Source organism: Gouania willdenowi, chromosome 20 (assembly GCF_900634775.1).
Source record: "Gouania willdenowi chromosome 20, fGouWil2.1, whole genome shotgun sequence".
Taxonomy (NCBI): Eukaryota; Metazoa; Chordata; class Actinopteri; order Blenniiformes; family Gobiesocidae; genus Gouania; species Gouania willdenowi.
Window position 1 is genome coordinate 26,839,890 of NC_041063.1, and position 21,258 is coordinate 26,861,147.

A 21,258-nucleotide genomic window follows, 5' to 3' on the forward strand; every position below is an offset into this window, starting at 1 on the left:
CAACACAATAATGTCCCACCATTTCACAGTCACTGGGTGAATTATGAACGTAGCTGATCGCCACAAAATCATTCATTGTATGAACACCACCGGCAACAGAGAAGCCCCACCCCAACTTGTTCGAACACGTGTCCAGAGCGTCTTCAACGCTGGTGACAAGCGTCTGATTCAGTGAGCACAAGCATTCAAATAGGGGCGTGAGGCACGATTTTGACACCAGAAACGCGTTTGGTGTGAACGCGTCATTACAGTTAAAGCTGAATTCTTCACGGACATCAGCTGCAGCAGGAAAGGAAGAGTGCTGCAGCGCAAACGACACCATGTGACCGAACACGACCACCACTTCTAAATATCTGTCTGTGCCCGACTCGTCTGCTGCCGTCAGGGTTCATCCATCCTCTATCCACAGTATCAGCTGTGCAAAGTGATCAACCAACAGTTGATGATCCCATGGTGGCTTGGCTGATGACAGCAGTTATATTAACCACCGTGGTGTCACTATGGAGTCTGATTCATACATCCTGCCCTATGCTCCTTTAATATTGTATTATATGTGTGTAAAAAAACCAAGCAGTAGAGTCAGGTAAACCTAATATGTATTTTTAATAAAAACGTATTGAAAATAGAAAAGTTAACATCCTATAAATTTAAACTGAAGTGTTGGTTGGACTTTATTTAAATAAAGCGTGAATAGATTTACCATAAAATGTTGTTTATTTGTGTGTTTATGTCCATCATTCATTTGTAGACAATTCCTTAACAAGAAACATCAGGAATCTATGAAAACTCACTTTTACTGTTCAGTATTCAGGGATTTATTTCACTCACAATTATTATTGTTATTATTATTATTATTATTTTGTATAAAAGTTGCTGATTTGTTTCAGATCAAATCGTTCTAAATTAAACATTATTGTCTTTAAGTCGAATCATTGTTACAGCCTTTTTTTTTCTTAAATGATATAACCCTCATTAACTCTGTATGATTCCAACCATAAATCCTCCTGCTGTCTGCTGTACAAACTGCTTTATTCTTTTTATTTTTTTTAGCTGGATTAATTGACAGCTGTGTGGAGCAAATGAAGCAGATCTACTCTCAGCTCAACCTGATGTCGCTGCGACCCTCCAAAGCTTCTCAGCGTAAAAAGGTGAACTGGAAAAGTCCCATATCAGCACTTTAGTTTTCTTTCTTAACTATTAAAATAACAAACTGACCTCCACAGGATGAATATTGTTTATATGTGCTGTTGCGTCAGCAGGAAATGCTTTTTATTCTTTTCTTTTTTTTGGTCGAGTCTTTAATGAGTGCAGTAAAGTAAAGCCCGTTTTAACTTATGGCTCTCTCTCTCATTGTCAGGAGGAGGGCTATTTAAAGGACGCCAGGATGACCATGGAGATCCTGCGGAGCGCTCTTTATTGCAACGATGAATGCAAAGTGAGCCACTGTGCTTGCCTTTTAATTTCCCACTGCTTTCACCACTATTTCAGTTTTTTTTTAAATGGATCCTCAGAGAAACAGAGCTTCTTAAACCACTGTAATATTATCACTAATGGAGCGTTATTAGCAGGGTTTTTATTCTCTAAGTGGGCTCTTAGTCACTGGTGGTGGTTACTGGGGAGGAAAAAAGAAAGAACTGCTATAATAATGCTGTTTAGTCCAGGGTTGGGGTCAATTACATTTTTCAGTTACAAATATGTCTTTAATTATTCATGTTCGCTTACAATTTATTTACGAATACAACTCAATTATGATAACGATGACCGTCATTTAATGTAATTAAAGTTACAATTATAATTTTTTCCCTGAAAGTCAATTACAATTATGTCTTCAATCATCCATGTTCAATTACAGCTCAGTTATTATTACAGTGACTGGCAATTTTTCCAAATACAATTAAAATGAAAATTATTATTTTCCCCTGAAAGTCAATTACAATTATGTTCTTAATTACTAAAGTTCAATTTCAACTCAGTTATAATTACTATGACCTACATTTTTTTCCAATTAAAATTACAATCATAATTTTCAATTACAAGTTTGTCTTATAATTATCCATGTTCAGTTACAACTCAATTATAATAACCGTCATTTAATATAATTAAAATTGCAATTATAGTTTTTTAACTTAAAGTGAATTACAATTATGTTCTCAATTACTAAAGTTCAATTACAGTTAATCACAAATACTGAGTTTTTAATAAATAACCTCATAAAACATAACTTTATTCTTGTGACAATTTTTTTACCAATTACAATTAAAACTAAGCAAGTCCTATAATTGCAAGGCGGATACGTATTTTGCAATTTGAAATTGTCAATTAGAATTGTTGATGTGAAATACATCTTATTGTGTGTATTTTGTTGATGAGTAATATCCCTTTATGTTGTTCTTGTTTTACTAATTAAACTGAAAATGATACTGCAGGAAAAACAGAAGACTGACCTTGACCTTAAACATGACCTTGAGCAAAGGTCAAGGTCACACATTGAAAGGAAATGTTGTTCAATGGTACCAGTCTGAGAACTGGATCTCAATTTGTGGCCAAGTTATAGAGAAAAAAAGATTATATTTTTCGTGACGTCCTGAACTTTGACCCCTACCGATCTTTTTACTGGTAGGTCGTACAGCTTTGGTCCAGTTAAATTAAATACTGCACTTGAGATGAGCTTTTTAAAAATGTAAGCATCAAACTTAAATATTCATAGAGATGAAAATAATAAATTTAAAAGTAAAATGAAATAACTTCTCCATATTTACAAAAATAAATTAGTTAAAGTTTCTATTGGTTGATGAATGTGTGCATGTGACTCCAGATGTGTTGTGCGTGTGTGTGTGTATAATTCCCGTTTCTTTGTGTAGGTGGCGGCCACAGACGCCCACCTAACACTGGCCCTCTATGCTCTGTGGCCCTGGCTCCTCCTACACGACCCGACCATGGAGGCAGCGCTGGAACTACTGTGCGTCTACACGGCCCACTGCACAACGGGTGTGTGTGTGTGTGTGTGTGTGTGTGTGTGTGTGTGTGTGCGCGCTGAGCCCGACTCGTGTCAGGTTCTGGCCCACGGTTGGACTGAGTCACTATGTGTTCCATTGTTGCTGTACGGTGACATTGTGTCTGTCTGCCACTAACAATGGACACAGTGTCAACGTCAGGACTGAACGTCTCCACTAATGTATAAAACCAGCTTAAAGCAGTGTGTATTATATCGTACAGCTCTAATAATATGTGGAATATTCAGTTTAGTGCAGAAAAACCTTAGACCAGCAAACCAAGAGCAGGGTTGGGGTCAATTACATTTTTATTTATCTAATTTATTTTTTATTCTTTTTTTTTCATTTTTTTCCCTTTTTTTTCCTTTAACTTTATAATTTATTATATTTGCCACATACAAGACAAAAGACAGGAACGAACGACGATGCGATACCCCGAAAACATACAACCAGGACGACATTTACAAATCCTTTATATTACATTTTTCAATTACAATTACTTCTGCAGTTATCCATATTCAATTACAGCTCAATTATGATTATGATGACCAGCATTTTTTCCAATTTCAATTCAAATTTTAATTATTATTTTCCCCTGACAGTCAATTACAATTATCTATGTTCAATTACAACTCAATTATGATCATTTAAGGTATGGTAATTAAATTACAGTTTGAATTTTTCCCTGAAAGCCAATTATAATTATGTTTTCAATCATCCATGTTCAATTACAACTCAATCATGATTACTATTAATGTAATTTAATGTAATTAAAATTATAACTATTACTTTCCCCTTAAAGTCAATTACAATTACATCGTATATTATTCATGTTCAATTACAACTCGATTATGATGACTGAAATTGATTTTTAGGGAAAAATATTAATTGAAATTTTGATTGTAATTGGGAAAAAATATCAGTTACAATTAAAATTTCAATTAATATTTTTCCCTAAAAATCTATTTCAATTATCCATGTTTAGTTACATCTCAATTATGATAACGATGACCGTCATTTAATGTAATTAAAGTTACAGTTATAATTTTTTCCCTGAAAGTCAATTACAATTACGTCTTCAATCATCAATTTTTCCAATTACAATTAAAATTGAAATTATATTTTCCCCTGAAAGTCAATTACAATTATGTTCTTAATTACTTAAGTTCAATTACAACTCAATTATAATTACTATGACTTACATTTTTTTCCAATTAAAATTACAATTATAATTTTCAATTACAAGTTTGTCTTATAATTTTCCATGTACAGTTACAACTCAATTATAATAACCGTCATTTAATATAATTAAAATTGCAATTATAGTTTTTTACCTTAAAGTGAATTACAATTATGTTCTCAATTACTAAAGTTCAATTACAGTTAATCACAATTATTATCACAATAATTACTGAGTTTTTAATAAATAACCCCATAAAACATAACTTTATTCTTGTGTTAGCTTCCTGTTAGCATCTCTAATGCTAACGAGTCAGTTTCTATCCATGTCTTTAAATTAATAAATGTTATTTATCATCTAATTAGTTTCTTATCTCTTAGTTTCCTTGTTACGCTTCCTAATCAATGACAATATTAGTATTCATATTTTTTGTGTCAGTATAACCCTTAGATTTTACTTTTTGAAAAAATGAAACTTTTAAATTATTGTAAATAATTAACACATTTTTTCTTCTTCCCCTTTTCCCCATAATAGATAATAATTGAATAGTAGAATAAATAATAATTACTCCGTATGTATAAGCCATAGAACTGTAGCATGGTTCCACAGGTTTGCGTCTAATTAAATTGTAATTGACGTTTTTTTTATCGAATTTTAATGCCAATTACAATTATAAAGTCAATTATCTGAACTCAACAGCAGCTGATTTTTAAATTACAATTATAATTGAGTCCAACCCTGACCCAGAGTTTATTCTTTCCTTCCTTCCTTGATCTGTGCACAGCATGTGTCACCTGTCAAAACCCACAGTAATAACAAACAAGGAAAACGACGACAGAAATACACAAAAATTACTCCAAAAAACGCAAAATGACAGCACAAATACAAAATATGACTCTAAAACAACATATATTTGAAAGGAAAAATACACAAAAGGACAAAAAAATGCACAAAATATCTCACAACGAGTGAGACAACAACAAACATACATATGACTATAAAAACTCTTTGTTCTTTCCTGTATTAATGCTCAGATTGCTCATTATTCTAAATGCTGACATGAATGTTGATCATGTGACCCTCTGATCAAACAAACACATTTTTGTGGCCCCGCTGTGATAATAGTTGACTACCTCTGCTTTAGTCTTTCATTTTTCACATTTTAAAAACAAACTAAATGTGTTCAACAGGTTCCACTGCGGAAAATAAAGTGTACAGCAATATTTTGGTTTTTATTAATAAAGAAAATCACAAGGTTTGAAGTAGATGATTAAATATTAATCTATATCAGTGGTTCCTGAACAGGGGTACAGGAGAACATTGCAGGAGGTACTCGTAAAGATTCATCAATGAATAAATTTAATAATCGGGAAATTAGTTCTTTTTTAGGTGATATTTTAAAAAATCACCATAAACTAACTGTACTATTGCCTAATAAAATATTATATTTTCTTGTAATTTATTGAAACAGGATTATTTTATGCTGTAGAGGTTTTTTTCACACTTGTGACAATAATAGACAAAAATAGCCACATTTATCACAGGAGAACATATTTATTTATAGTAATTAAAAAAAATTAAAAAAATCCACTTTTAATTACACTCACTGTTTTGAATTTTTAGATTAATTCTTGGGGAACCAATATTCGAAATTCCTAAAAACTCGTCTGTTCCACAAATGAAAAAACCAAAAATTACATTATTTTATGCAAAATGAAAGAAAAAAAAAATTGACCAGACAGAATTTATTCATTTTTATTTCAAGCATGTGATGCTCGTTTAAACTCAGGTATGGAAAGTTTCTTTTTTTTTGGGTTTTTTCAATGCACATGAAGGAAATAAACACATGTATACCAAAAAACATTTGTAATTGCAACAATTACTGGGAAAATTCCAGTTCTTTCATCCATGACTGTAGAATAGATATAGTGTCAGAGGAGCATTGCTGTCACTACATTAAATAATGTTAAAGGATGAAACATCTCAGTAGATTTAAACACTTTCTAAACGTATTTTTTGTTTCCTGAGCAGGTTTTTGTTGGATATGTCTTTGCTTTTCTCAGCAGGTGGCCTTTTGTTGCTGCTCAGCACAGGATCTGCCTCCAATTTTCCTTTATGTTGCCATTCCACTAGACAGCGTTGAAATATAAAAATAAGCTGCTACATGCAGCCAAGCAGAGATGTTTTCCGAGCAGGCAGACAGCCGTGCAGCCCCACGGTTCCTCCTTTGTTCCTCTGCCACACAAACGGCTCACACTCATTTTTCTGCTTTTCTTGATGTTCAAACAGCTAAAGGAACAGTAAACTTAGGTAATTCTATAACTCCTGGATCAAATGTGTTTACTTTCAGTTTTGTGAATAAATACATAAAGCTTAGGTTTGCAACCTTTACTCTCAAAGGAGCCATTTTTCCTCATCTCACCTGGATTAAAGTCCATCCAGAGCCGAAATAAATACCTTCTCAATGAAGACAAAATTCTCTACAGTTAAACTTATATCGAATAATTTTCACTCTAAGGACTGAACCTTAAGTTAAAAGAAAACTCAATAAGCATCAAGATCAAAGCAGATTCAGTTCATCTTCTGACAAAACCCAAACGCCAACATTGTGTTTAGTTTTGAACTGACATATGCCGTCCTTCACAATGCCTGTCCTTGTCCTTGTTGTGTTTCTGTTTCCCAGCATGCAGTGCGCTCTGTGGCAGTGGTCCTGCTGTGGTATCAGGATCTAAAAGCTCCTCCACCAGCTCTTTGATGCAGTCTGTCATGAAGCTGACTTCAGGGTTCACTGTTGACTACACCCCAATCCACAATCTGGCTTTTTGCCTTTTAACAAACCTGGTCCAGTCCCGAGACTGCAGAGGCCTTCTTCAAAAGGTACATCATCACATATCCCAGATAAACGTCAATTATGTGTCTTTAAATAGGAACGTTTCATCTTTTAAATGTGCGCTAAGGTTTTCTTAGAGTGGCTGTTAAAAAATAAATTCACAGGTTGAATCAATAAGGCTTCTGTAGGACGAGGGAAAACAAATATATAGCACTTACTTTAAATGATGGATGTCTAATAATACTCCTTCACACACACTTTAAAGGGATCCTCCACTGTTTTTAGAAATGTGTCCTAAAACCTTTGAAATTAACTTAAAAATCAGGCTGAATGTTTCACTCCAATAGAAAACAATGGGATGTTTACAGGCAGTGGGGCCATGTGACATCATCAATCACATGATTTAAAGATGGAGGAACACAGGCTCTAAAACTGTAAAGAGTCCTATTTTTCATAAAGCAAATATGGTGCAGAATAATGTTTTATTAGACATAGATCTACTAATAAGTATATTTCAAAGGTCCCTTTAAGAGTTTAAAAAAAGTCATTTCTAACACAGAAAGAACCACGTTTGATCATCTTATTTTCAACCTTGTATTTCCTGTCATGTGTGACTCGTTCCCTGTGGTGTTTCAGAATAATTTTCTCCAGGCCTTCCTGTCGGTGCCGATGCCTAAAGCTGCTGCAGTAAAGGCTCAGTCAGTGGGTGGTGGTGGGGGCTCTCTGAGCGCGTGGCTCAAACTGCTGCTGAGTGTGTCCCTGTCAGAGGACGGACAGCAGAGTATCCTTAAGGTGACCGGAGCCCTGGAGCTGCTGGTAGACCTAGCCCCACACCGACGACACGCCCTGCTCACCCTCCACAACCTCTGCTTCAACACCGCCAACAAGTCACACCTCATCGCTAACGGTACGCTATGGAACATACGAGTGTGTGTGTGTGTGGAATTTATTCCCCTCACTCAGGGATATGAACGTGTCAAAGCAGGGACGTGCACACCACATCAATGTGTTTAGTGAACACACTTAAAGTCAAATCCTGTGCAGCTGAATCACTTCAAAACCCTTTTATTTTGCTTCTGTAAAATGCAACTATTAGCTTTGGCTTTGGTTTGTATGTGGATTGTTGTGGCTTTACACACATTAGCATTATAATTATTGGTATTAAAGCTGCTTTTCTCTCAGAAAAATCATTCAAACCAATTCATATTAAACAAGAAGTTTGATCTTTTAAGACGTGTAAACAACACTTTGCTCAGTGGGAGGATTTTCTCAGCTTTATTAAAGGGATCCTCCACTGTTTAAAAAAAAAAAAATGACACTAAAACCTTTGAAATGTACTCAACAAAATGCATTTGTTTTATTAACTTTTAAAAATGGGACTACTTTTCAGAACCTGTGTTCCGCCATCATGAAATCCTGTGATTGACGATGTCACTGCTTTTGGTTGCTCTAAATCAGGGGTGACGAACTCCAGTCCTCGAGGGCCGGATTCCTGAGACTTTTAGATGTGTACCTGCTCCAACACACCTGGTTGAAACCAATGTGTTGTCATTAAGCTCTGCAGAAGCAATGATAACGAGTCCGGCCCTCGAGTACTGGAGTTCGCCACCCCTGATCTAAATAATCAGGAAAAGTTAAAGATGTCGATGTAAACTTTTTTTTTTTTTTTACTGAATAAGGATAAAAACTAACCCAAAAAGATCTGTAACCGTAGAGGGCGATGAAGCAGAGAAGAAGAGCTCTCCTAAGGGACCTTTACTCTCGCTTAAACATGCCCTGGTTGCTGAAGTTAGCGAGTAGATCACGGACTTAACTTTACTTCACTCGCTAACTTCAGCCACCAGGGCATGTCAGCGCACTGTTTAAGAAGTAGTAAAGAGATTTTTATCCTCTTTCTGTTAAAAAAAAAAAAAAAAGAGGTTTACATTGTCATTTTTAACTTTTTCTGATTATTTAGAGCAACCAAAAGCAGTAAAAATAGTTATTTGGACTGAAAAAGCTGCTAAATAATCTAAAAAGCTGCAAAATGATTTAAAAAGTTACCAAATGCTTCACTCACATAGGAAACAATGGTTAATCAAATGAAAGGTTTTAGGCCACATCTGTAAAAACAGTGTAATGCTAAACTAGTATAGCCTCCTGGTGCAAAATACTTATTTTAAGACCATATTCTCTGTATTAAAAGTGACTGTCGTGTGATCGTCTCCAGCACTTTGCTTCATACTCAAAAATGAAGCAATAAAAACTATTTTATTGTACTCATTTAGTATAAGAATAATATTACGGTGCATACATTGATTATTAATGCAAAGATTGGTTTGTACTGGTATATCTCAAAACAGTTTAGTTATAGATTGTTTTGAATTTGAAAAGGTTTCGGTTGTTTATTTAAATGAGAAGATCTGAATAATTGTAGCCTGAGTACAAAGTTTTACTTTTGTGCTGTAAAGTGGAGGAAACCAGAGTGTGAACACCCACCTACACCTGTGAATTCAAAGACGTGCAAACCTGCTTCCTGTGGCACAATCGTGTTTCATGTGCTCGTAGCGCGTGTAGAACGAGCTCAGCTGATCAATCAGCTCACAGGAAATGTGCAGATAGAATGAGTTCATTTTGTTTGATAACATCTTAAAAATCACAGCAATGGAAAATAAAAAGCTTCACGTCAGAGCGAGACGCTACAGTGAGGAAAGGTGGTGCAATAGGAAATATATGATAAATGTTCATGTTCTTCTGTAAAATATGTTTTGTCAACAATAATTATATTCTTTTAATTAAAAGATCTATTTTATTTTAATAAAAGATTAGAATTAATTACTTTTGGGTGTTTTTTGCACAGAGGTAGTACATTTATTGTAATATATCTCAATATATAAAGGTGTATAACAGGGATGTGGCCACAAACATGTTTTGTCTTTTTTTTTGTCTTTGTCTGTTTTGATATTTTGACAATTTTTAGTAATTTTGTATCTTTTTTGAGTCATTGTGTGTTTTTGTTATTTATTTGTGTTCTTGTTGTAATTTTGTGTATTTTTCTGTCATTTTTCTACATTTTTGTTGTCGACTTTTGGGGTCTCTTTCTATATTTCTTTTTTTCTGTATATTCGTGTGTTTTGTGTAATTCTGTTAACAGTTTGTGTATCTGTGTAGCTATTTTGTAATGTGTGTGTTTTTGTAGTCATTTTGTTTGTTTAAGTGGTTGTTGTGTCTGTCTATTGTAATTTTATGTTTTAGGAGTCATTTTGTGTTTTTTTATTTATCTGTGTTCTTGTAATTTTGTGTATTTTTCTGTCATTTTTCTGCATTTTTGTTGTGGACTTGTGCCGTTTTGGGGTCACTTTCTGTATTTTTGTTGTTTTCTGTATTTTCCTGTCATTTTGTGTAATGTGGCATCATACAACAGTCAATAGAGTGTTTGGTTGATGCATTGTGTGTTCACGACTGGTAGAAATGGATATGATGTGTCAAACCTTTATCCAGGGCTTTTATTCTGAAAGCATTGTTTGCAGCTGTGGTCCTGGTCTTGATTGGACTTCTTATTGTTTTTCAGGCAATGCCATAAAAGTTCTGCTGGGCTCCTTGGAGAATAAAGAGATGGAAACCCGCTGTATGGGAGCGTCTGCGCTTTGGGCTTTGCTTCATAACAATCAGAGGGTACACACACACACACACACACACACACACACACGCACACATGACCTAGTACTAAAGCTTTATTTCTCTGACAGCTTTTATTGACCACAACTGGAGTTTATTGGTGGTATATGTCAAATAAAGTTTGCAGGTGTCTTTTTAATGAGTCAGCACCTTTTTAAATGAGCACATCTGTCTTATTCTCTCACACACTGTATATAGCCGTTGTTTTTTTCCCCCACAATCCTTCAGATATAAATGAAAGAAAATGAACTCTTCTATCTCCTATTTTTCCTCCTCCTCAAAGGCCAAGAACACCCTGAAGTGTCCCACGGTTCGGTTACGAATCGAGGAAGCGCTTACAGCCTCTAAGAAGGGTATGTATGTAGACTGTGGTCTGTCCTGGGTTTGTGTTTCCAACATTGGCTCCTCCACGGTTTGAACTTGGCCTTTGTGTCTTTATCTCTGCAGATGCAGAAAAGAAACCAGGATTGTTGAGTTCCTACCTGATCAAGTGCCTCATAAACCTCTCCCAGCTGCTGAAGGACTGAACACCACCACATAGAACTTTATTCTATCTTTTTTAACTAATAAATGTGTTTATTTCCTCAGATTCAAGCAATTTCAGCCATTTTGTGCCTGATTTGGTTCCATTTGCCAACGTCAAACTTTTAATGCTGGTAATATGTTGAGCTTCTTTGATCCAACGTTTGCGTTTTTTTTTTCCTTCTGTCCCGAACATTTTAGATTTTTACTCTCCCACACCTGGGACTCTCTTCTCCAGAGATCATCAAGTGACAGGGGGCGTGGCCACCCTGAGAGAAAGCTCAGGGTGGCCACGCCCGGAAAGATCTTATAAGGACACATCAAAGTAATCAGTAGATGCCTCTGAGGGAGACTGACAGTTGGCAGTTGAAACATGAAACATTGGAAAAGGTCCCATTAATTCCCATGGAAAGTTTACAACTTTGGAAATTCCCAGAATATGAGATAAAATGTTGTATTTTAAATTGTATTATTTTGAATGGATCCTATTATTTATTTATTTACTTTGAAATTGACTTTTGGACAACGGGGGGTGTGGCCAGCCTGACAGAACTCTCAGGTTGGCCTCTCCCAAGAAGAATTCATTCAAGACACATTGAAGCAATCACCTCTGAGGAAGACTGACGGTTGGCAGTCGAAACATGTCAGGAGATCAAGGTACATTTCCTGAAAAAATAAATAAAACCATAACATTATTTCAAAAAAGAAGATGGAATGAACTTGCTGGAATTATTTTAATGCTGGTGTTTCCTGGACATTCACAGATGACTAGATTCATTAATGTAATCAATAATCTTGATAGATGTAAATCTATGATCGAGGTTCTCTGATTCCTTCACAGCAGACTGCTCCAGATGCCAAAGACTTCTTCCTTTCTTTGATTCCCTTGTTCTTCTCGTGCTTTTTTACCTATATTTCAGAATCAGGACCCCCCCCACCCCCACCCCCACCCTACCCCCACACTCACACGTTTCACCATTTACTGATCTTGTGATAACCAGCAGCATGACTTCCTGGGCCTTTGTTCTCTTCTAATTCCTGTTCCAAGAATCATTTTCTTCACCTCTTGTCGACTCCTTTTTACGATGCTGTTTGTGTGTTTACACAGTTATTAATTCTAGTTCCCCCAATAATGATTCAGGTTACAAACTAGCGTACTGACAATATTTAAGCTTAGCTTATACAACAGTGTATAAAATCTGGCACAACTAAGTTCTGTTGTGTTTATGCAGATGTTAGAACCGCACTGACTCTAAAAACGTTGAAAACCGTGTTTTGGTTTTTTTTTTATTCACACACAACACACACACTAAGGCTAGTTTGCGTTTGAGAACTTTATACATAAAAATAACAATAAAAAACTCAAATATAATTTTTTTCCCCTGTAAAACGTGACCCCATTTTGGAGCTTTCTGTCCAAATGTCAGCAGCACCCGTTCTCTGCTCTCTCCGCTGTGGGGAGACTGGGTGCTGGGTGCGCCCCCCCCCCCCCATAGCTGGAGTGTTTAGAGGCAGCAGGAAGTGCTGATGGGGCGCCTCACCACTCGTCTCATCAATGCAGCTTTCATTCTCTCTCAGCGTGGCAAGATGGAAGCTGTACAAAAGAGCTCCTGGTACTTTGTGGTACTCGTTTTTCTGCCCTTTCTTAAAGGTACGGAACTCATCTATGTATTTATTTATTCTATACTTTACAATGATGTAAAACACTGATAGTTTTTAAAGTGATCAGTTGGAAAATATTTCAATTGTTTTTGTTTTTAATGTTCATCATTAAGTCAAAGTTAATGTCACTTCATGGGGGAAATTTAAAAGTTTGTATGATTTTCAGAACTTTTTTTTCCTGAAACTTGGCATATTATCATCCCAATGGATTAGTTGTCATTCTGCTTTTGCATTTGCACAAAGCAGCCTGATTACTATTCCTCGGAGCACTGGTTCTCCACCTCTTCAGCTCGCGACCCCCAAAATAAAGGTTCCAGAGAGTGGGGACCCCCACTGTAGCTGAAGGTGGTTGAACACAGACATGAACATTGAAGAACAGTCATGTGGAGACAGGACCATCTATAAGGGGGAATAAAGGGGAGAGATTTTTGGGGTCCATCCATAAAGTCAGTAAAATGATGGTCCAGTGTTCTATGAATCTGTGATAACCACATTTATTTATTCATCTGAATAATATCCACTGTTATCCAGGAATGTTTATTATTATTATTATAGTCATCTTAAAGATGGAAATCCTGGTTTTAATCACAAATAAAATGGATTAAAAGTGACCAAAAATGGTGGAAAAGGTGGTGAAATGGGATTTTAAAAACCACAGAAATTGGTTAAAAGTTGCACATTAAAGTAGACAAAAACGAACCGAAAAAGTGGTAAAAAGACTTTAAAATTTCAATATTAGCTTAAAAGTGGCTAAAATTGTCGGTTGACATAATGTAGGAAAGCAATAATTTAAATTGGCAAATAATGTCCGCATGACAAATCGTGAATATGGTTAAATTGGCAAAAATAAATATGAAATATGTTGAAAAGAGGTTAAAAGTGACAATAATGGGTCAACATATGTGACATTAGGTGGAAAAAGTGGTGGAAATGGTTTATAAGTGCTGAACATGTCTTGAAAATGTGGAGAAAAGGCTTGAAATTTAATGGAGAGAAGTGTCAGAAATGGGAGTAATATAACAGAAATGCATTAAAAGGAGCAAAAATATGGCAAGAAAAAGTGATAAAATTGATTAAATAATGACAAGTTTGGTGTAGTTGCAGAAAAAGGGTAAAAAATAAGCAAAAATTGCCTCAAATGGGGTCCTGACACTAAGGTTGAGAACCCCTGACTTGGAGAATGGAATCAGGACTCTGAATAGCTCTAATAACTCTTTGCTGGGGATAAAAGGTGTAAATGTAGAACTTTTAGCTATATATAAATATATTTTAATCTTAAATCAGCTGTGGATTATAAAGGAGATGATTTTTTTTTTCTTTCAGTGTCTTTTCAGGAGAAAGAAACCCTGATGACGGTACGTCTGGAGGAGGGAATGGTCCTGGACTGTCTTTGTCCCTGGGACGGTAACTTCAGCATGGTGTCATGGACCAAAGTACCCAACAAGTCTCCACTGGCTGTTTTCCACCCAGAGTTTGGAACGGACTACTCCACACTCTACAAAGACAGGGTTCAGTTTCTGAGGATGACACACATGGATGGAAGTATCTCCATCAGGAACGTGACCCATCAGGACATCGGGCTCTACCTCTGCTCTGTTCAGACCTTCCCTCAGGGACCCTGGACCAGGAGCCTCCAGGTGGAGGATCTAGGTAAAACACAGCAAACCTCTAAAATTCAAAAGTTAGAAAATTCACAACAAATCAACCATGTTTGCTACAGATTTCTAACTTTACCCAAAAAGTAGATCCAACACTAAAGAAAAAGTTGTATGTTTAAACCTATTGGGTCATTCCATGTCATTTCACAAATGGTCCACATACGTTAGTCTCAAAATGTTTTAATTTGATCAGATAAATACTTGTTGAGATATGGCCAGTTTATTGAAGGGGGTTACCTGAAACATCAGATTTCCACTTATGGAGCCAATAAGTTGTTAAAAACAAATTACCAACATGCTGTCTAGATCCAATACATGTATTTTGTTTGGTCTCGTTTTTCCTACTATTTCTATAATTTCAGATTTCTTTCTCCTGATCATGAGCAGATAGTTTCTTCCTTCTTTAGATGAACCACCAGAAGAAGTGGACACCACTGATACACCAGCTCCAGAGCTGATCTCAGTGGACTTGGAGCTGGAGGCAGAGCAGAGCAGCAACGTGACCATTGTCTGTAACAGACAGCTCAACTCCAGCGTTTACCAGGTGATTCTGGAGAAGATGCTGCACCAGCAGCCGTGGGTCATCATCGGAGTGTGTAAGAAGGTGGAGGGAGGTCTGGTGAGCGAGGACTACAGCGACAAAGGGAGGGTGGACTGTGAGGACAGCCTGGACGTCAGCCTGAGTCTGACCCACGTGGGACATGAAGACCAAGGATTCTACCGATGCAGCTTCAGCACCGACGCAGGGCTGCAGGTCACCACCGTACAGCTCACCGTTACAGCTCCAGGTACGACAACAAACATTCATTTCAACTTTGTTTAGATATTACAGCAATAGTCATCTCAAAGCGCTATGAAAATATAAAATTCTCAAGAGAAAAAGAAAAAAAACAATGTAAACATGATATACTGTTGAGTGCTCGCAGTGTTATGTATGTTACTGATAGTGGTAGTCATAACATAGCAAAGCCTCCTCAGCAGAGACTTTGGTGAGTGCTATCAGTGTTGTGTATGTTACTGATAGCGGTAGTCATAACATAGCAAAGCCTCCTCAGCAGAGACCTTGGTGAGTGCTATCAGTGTTATGCATGTTACTGATAGCGGTAGTTGTAACATAGCAAAGCCTCCTCAGCAGAGACCTTGGTGAGTGCTATCAGTGTACAGTGGTATCTGGCCTGCATAGGGAGAGTTCTGTAACTACATATCACGTACCACTGCTAACTGTTGTTATCTCCTCAGGTTGGTTCAGCCTGTCACTCTATATGAGGTATATTTACATCGGAGCCAGTGTTGCTGGACTTCTGCTCGTCATCATCATCCTCATCTTAGCTTTGAGGCACAGGTACGCAAAGTTAAACATTTATAAACAAAAGATAATCTAAAAAAACTTATTAAGGGTGTTAGGAAAAAAATCAATGTGGCAATACATCTCAATATTTTACAGTGCGATTAAAAAGATCATGTTTTTTAACTGATCCCACGTATTGAAACGATGATGATGACTGACATGATTGTGTGACGCACAGATAAAACACCATGTTTATTTATTCTGAGATCAATCTGTTACAGAGAAACACACACCATCACCCACATGTTCACACCTTTGGTCTGGTTTCCTTCCACTCTCCGCCCATGAAATATGAAGAAAAACAAACATAACACAATATTAGAAACAGTTTTCTCTGCCTGTTGGTTCATTTCTCACGTCTGGACCTAAAGTGGTCCCTAAAGTTGTCTTCCTGCTGCTGCTGCTGCTGATGAATGTTGGTTCCCACAGGAAGAACAGCCGTAGGGTGGAGTACAGAGTCAAACTACACCCGTCTCAGAGACAGGTGGGTGTGGCCTTCTTCTTCTTCTCCACCCTCGTTTTCACCCTCGACTGCTTTCGGGCTCTGCCTCAGCTTCTCATCAGACACGCTCTGGATTATAATCCTGTTAGACTTCACACTTAATCCTGCTTGATTTACACATTATAGCGACTAACAAAAACTACTACTAACCATTTAAATGTGGATTTATTACTGACAGGTTTGGGGTCAATTACTTTATATAATTACAATTACGCCTTCAATTATCCATGTATGATTATGGTGACCAGCATTTTTTTCCAATTACATTTAAAAGTAAAATGACTATTTTTCTGTTAAAAGTAAATTATAATTACATTATTATTTATTAACCATCCATCAACAAAACTCTCGTATGATACCACGCACCTGCATTATAATAAAAAGGAACAATAACTTATACACCAGACATTTCCTAAAATACACAAAATGACAACAAAAACACACAAAACATAAACACGTTACAGAATAGCTCCAAAGATACACAACCTGTGTCACACAAAATCATAGTAAAATACAGAAATCAACATCAAAAATATTTTTTTTGTGTCAGTAAACCCTGAATTTAAATAAAAAGTAATAAAACTAAGCAAAACCTGTATTTGTAAGGCAAATACATATTTGGCAATTGAATATTGGCAAAAATAACAACCTGTATCTGGATTTGTTGACAAGTTTGTTGTTTTTACTTATTAAATTGAAAGTAATAATGCAGGAAAAACAAAAGACAGACCTTGACCTTAAATATGACTTTGGGAGAAGGTCAAGGTCACGCATAGAAAGGAAATGTTGTTCAATGGTACCAGTCTGAGCACTGTATCTCAATGTGTGGCCAAGTTATAGGAAAAAAAGCATTTGTTTTGTTTTGTTGTGGCTGAGCTTCATTGTACTGAGAGCGTTGAGAGTTCACTTTTTTGAGTTCTTGACCTTAAATATGACCTTGAGCAAAGGTGAAGGTCACACATTGAAAGGAAATGTTGTTCAATGGTACCAGTGGCCAAGTTATAGGGAAAAAAGTATTTTTACTGATCTTTTTACTGGTTGTTTGTACAGTTTCAGTCCAACGAAATAAAATATTCCACTTGAGATGAGATTTTCATAAATGTAAGCATCAAACTTGTACGATAAATGTTGGTAGAGACATGGAAAATTTAGTTTTTTACACTTGACACGACCTTGACCTTGACATTTTGGCTTCAAAATGAATAACTCCTATGATAACATAATTTTCATTTGCCAAATACAAATAGTAAAATGATTCTGTAGAGAAGTGACAGGTCGAAACATACAGTATTTTAATAATTATTAACTACGTATGTGTAAGGAATAGAACTGTACCTGGTTCCACAGGTTTGAGTTTGAGTAAATTATAAATGAAATAAATGAATGAATTTCCATTTCCATGATGGCATAATTGTATTTATTAATCAATTATAATTGACCCCAACCCTGTCTAGTCTAATATTATTGTTATTGATGATATTAATCTGCTATTTGTGACACATACTGTATCCATTCATCATCCTTTTTCTGACTAACATCTAAACCACTAAATGTCCCGCCTCCTCACAGCCAAACTTCTATGAGAACATCCTGGTTCAGCCAAGGATGGAGAAGAAAGTCAGAAAATCAACGATTCACCCAATTTATACAAATCTGCCTCTGGCACGACGATGATTCAAAGCTGACGAGCAGTGAGTGAGTTTACATCCCTGAACACATGATCATCACCTGTAAAACACACAGAGAATAGAGCACGGGTCAAACTTAAGGCCCGGGGGCCAAATCTGGCCCTTTGGAGCATCCAATTCGGCCCGCAGGAGAAAGTAAAAATGACAGAATTTTTTTTTAATCATTGTGTAAATGACTAAATATTTTGTTGTAGTTATCTCAGCCCCTCCAAATACACATGGACACAAATTTACACATTTGCCAGGATTATATCACATGATGGCAGTCATTTTATATTCTCAAAATGATGAAAAAAACGACATTTTTTCAAAATCCTGCAAATTTCCTCTCGACTAAATGAAATGACAATTATTCATAATATCAAGGAAATGTGAGTTGTTGTAAGTATAAGGTCACTTAATGCTTGAATATTGCCGATCTCTTTGATACTTTATATGTAATGAATATCTGGTAGTGTAAACTAGGACACATTCATGTTGAAATTGCTCTTTTTCCTGCTTAAAATCTGTGGCCCACTTCAGATGAAACTGCTCTGTATTTGGCCCCCTGGTGTAAAATGAAACAATCTTTTCAGGTGCTCACAGTTTTCCTCACATTGACCATCATCTAACACACGTGTGTCCAACTCATGGCCCGGGGGCCAAATCCGGCCCTTTAGAGCAGAGGTAGACAACTTTTATCACAGCTGGGCCACAAAAATCGGGGGCTTTCGCCTTAAAGATTAAATCGGGGGCTTTCGCCTTTAATTGGCCATGTAATGTTAGTACATTAATGGAATTTGTCCTCTGCATTTAACCCATCCCTGAGGAGCAGTGTTTGTTTCATCAGAGGGTCACATGATCAACGTTCATGTCAGCATTTAGTATAATGAGTGATCTGAGCATTAATACAGGAAAGAGTTTTTATAGTCATTTTGTGTTTTTCTTTTTGTTGTTGTCTTGCTTGTTGTGAGGTATTTTGTGCATTTCTGTAGTTCTTTTGTGTATTTTTCCTGTGAAATATAAGTTTTTTTGGAGTCATATTGTGTGTTTGTGCTGTCATTTTGCTTTTTTTCCTGGAATATTTTTTGTGTATTTCTGTTGTAATTTTGCTTGTTTGTTAGTGCTGTGGGTTTGCAGTCATTTTTTGTGTTTTTCTGAGTAATTTTGTGTATCACTCTTGTTGTTTTGTAAATTTTTGTAGTAGTTTTGTGTGTTTTTGGAGTATTTTCTGTTTTTATCTTGTCTTTTACTGTATTTTACTGCAATGATGACATTTTAGTTTTTTTTCTGTATTCTTGCTCTTGTTTGGTGTATTTTTATGTCATTTTGTATATTCATTTTGGGGGTCGCATAAAATTAGACTGCGGGCTGCATGTGGCCTGCTTTAAAGCATCCAGTTCAGCCCACGAGAGAAAGTAAAAATGACAGAAAACATTAATTATTGTGGAATTTATCAAAAAAATCCAAATGTCTCCAATTTACATGAATGTAGTCATTTTTAATTGCAAATTATGGAAAGAAATCTCAATTTTGTCCTCAAATCTTGCAATTTCTCACAAACAATTCCTCAAATTTATTTTAAATTACACAAAAATTTGTGATAAAATCAATATTTTTTTAAGATAATTTAACTAATATTAAAAACAAGGGCACAATAATGTTGAAGTTATTTTTTTTTACCCCATCTAAAATCTACGGCCTATTTTAGGTCAAAAGGTCCGTATTTGGCCCCCGAACTAAAATGAGTTTGATACCCGTGATGTAACAGGAAAGAAAAGCAGCCGCTCAGACCACCGTCGTTGGTTACGTTCAGATTCTCAGTGCACACAGGGTGGCAGACTTCACCTTCTTCCGCAGAGCATTTAAATGAGTTTTTTTAAATCCAGTTTTCAAACATTCAAAAAGCATGTGTTTGTTTTGCTCCACCTCAGATGTAATGATGCAGTTTTTCATCTTGAAAAAAATTATTACTAGGAGTACATGTTAATGACGATCAAATTCATTCATTGATCATTAGTACGCTGGAAATGGTTGGATACCAATGTTTGATAAATCACACGTTGGTTCATGTCGTACGACACAATGTGAACTCAAATTTACACTCGTTTTCACCCAACGTTGATAAACGAGGGCCAGTTTCTGCATCTACCAAACTCTAATCAGTCTAATCAACCCTAGTCTGACTTTCTACAAAATCATTAACTTTATCAGAATGTCGTCAGCGGACCAAGGCGCTGTTATTTCATTTATCTGCTCATGTTTTTAAATCAATATTCCAGGCTTTATATGAATGTCTGCTGTTAATCTCCCTCATTTATCTCCTTAGAATTGGAGGCAGTGGCCGAGGCAGTAATGGATAAGTGGGATTTTTTTTCTGCAACCAAACAAGACAAATGTGGACAAGGTAGAAATGTGCAGAAAAGGGACAATGCACCGTATGTTTGGAAGCACAGGTTTGTGCTGCAGCAGTAGTAATGAAACTGATGTGTGTGTGTGTGTGTATATATGTGTGTGTGGTGGAAATAAAAACTGTGATAAAACCTTCATGTGGTTTTCCTGCTTTCACAGTTTTATTCATAACAAATATTTCACCTGAAATAATTACACGTCATTTCAACACATTTTAAGGATATCCTACGCACTTTGGTGGCAAAAAATTCAGAAATCTTTACCAACTGTTCCTTAATAATTCAATAGTCACACTGAACATGTGTTTTTTGATCAGTTGAATACTTATACAGGTATGGACAATTAAAGACATTTTTTTTAGTATGTTTATATGTAAAAAAATTAACATTTAATCTATATTTGAATGTTTAATCTATTTTTAAATCTGAATGTTGGATCTATATTTACATTTAAATGTTAAATCTATATTTACATCTAAATGTTAAATCTAAATATGAATGTTGAACATATTAATTGAATGTACTACATCTAAACATTTAGATTTACATTTAACATTGTCTGAGTTTCTTGAAAAGCGCTTTTCAATAAAATGTATTATTATTTTCATCATTATTTGGATAGAAATATAAAAAATTTACATATAAACAAATACTTCACATGTTTAACTTGAATTTCTGTTTTGAATGTGAAGAAAACGTGCAAAATGTGAAGAAGAGGAGATAAATATTAAAAATACATCAGCTAAAAATAGTTGCCCCATACACAGTATTTAAATAGTTTCAGTAATTCAGGAGTGCAGATGTACATTAGCTTTATACTAGTAATAA

The 21,258-nt window shown here is 35.8% G+C and overlaps 2 protein-coding genes across 5 annotated transcripts in view; both read left to right on the top strand.

Moving 5' to 3' along the window:
- The window catches only part of rttn (rotatin), a 59,604-nt gene extending 48,314 nt beyond the window's left edge, over positions 1 to 11,290 (top strand). For both annotated transcript variants that reach the window (XM_028434873.1, XM_028434874.1), the window contains exons 42-49: positions 1,051 to 1,148; positions 1,358 to 1,435; positions 2,862 to 2,988; positions 6,857 to 7,050; positions 7,640 to 7,910; positions 10,554 to 10,657; positions 10,944 to 11,013; positions 11,108 to 11,290. In XM_028434873.1, coding sequence (XP_028290674.1) covers positions 1,051 to 1,148; positions 1,358 to 1,435; positions 2,862 to 2,988; positions 6,857 to 7,050; positions 7,640 to 7,910; positions 10,554 to 10,657; positions 10,944 to 11,013; positions 11,108 to 11,187 — 1,022 coding nt within the window. In that variant the 3' untranslated portion in view covers positions 11,188 to 11,290. The remainder of the gene's footprint in view (positions 1 to 1,050; positions 1,149 to 1,357; positions 1,436 to 2,861; positions 2,989 to 6,856; positions 7,051 to 7,639; positions 7,911 to 10,553; positions 10,658 to 10,943; positions 11,014 to 11,107) is intronic.
- Positions 11,291 to 12,578: 1,288 nt separating this feature from the next.
- cd226 (CD226 molecule) lies at positions 12,579 to 20,563 on the top strand. Of its 3 annotated transcripts, none has more exons than XM_028434877.1 (7): positions 12,579 to 12,833; positions 14,168 to 14,494; positions 14,910 to 15,290; positions 15,742 to 15,844; positions 16,280 to 16,334; positions 17,922 to 18,047; positions 20,349 to 20,563. In XM_028434877.1, exons 1-6 carry the CDS (start codon positions 12,710 to 12,712, stop codon positions 18,024 to 18,026), a joined length of 1,095 nt encoding a protein of 364 aa, XP_028290678.1. In that variant the 5' UTR covers positions 12,579 to 12,709; the 3' UTR covers positions 18,027 to 18,047; positions 20,349 to 20,563. The 3 variants fall into 3 exon arrangements, with proteins under 3 accessions (XP_028290678.1, XP_028290679.1, XP_028290680.1); XM_028434878.1 differs by having other exon boundaries at positions 17,922 to 18,043; XM_028434879.1 differs by lacking the exon at positions 17,922 to 18,047.
- Positions 20,564 to 21,258: the final 695 nt, after the last annotated feature.

What these genes read in the sequence shown, in the direction of transcription:
- cd226 (XM_028434877.1), top strand. Translation starts at nt 12,710, where the DNA reads ATGGGGCGCCTCACCACTCGTCTCATCAATGCAGCTTTCATTCTCTCT. An exon ending in CCTCCAGGTGGAGGATCTAG is followed by an intron (nt 14,495 to 14,909) that starts GTAAAACACAGC and finishes TTCCTTCTTTAG; the next exon opens with ATGAACCACCAGAAGAAGTG. An exon ending in ATCTTAGCTTTGAGGCACAG is followed by an intron (nt 15,845 to 16,279) that starts GTACGCAAAGTT and finishes TGGTTCCCACAG; the next exon opens with GAAGAACAGCCGTAGGGTGG.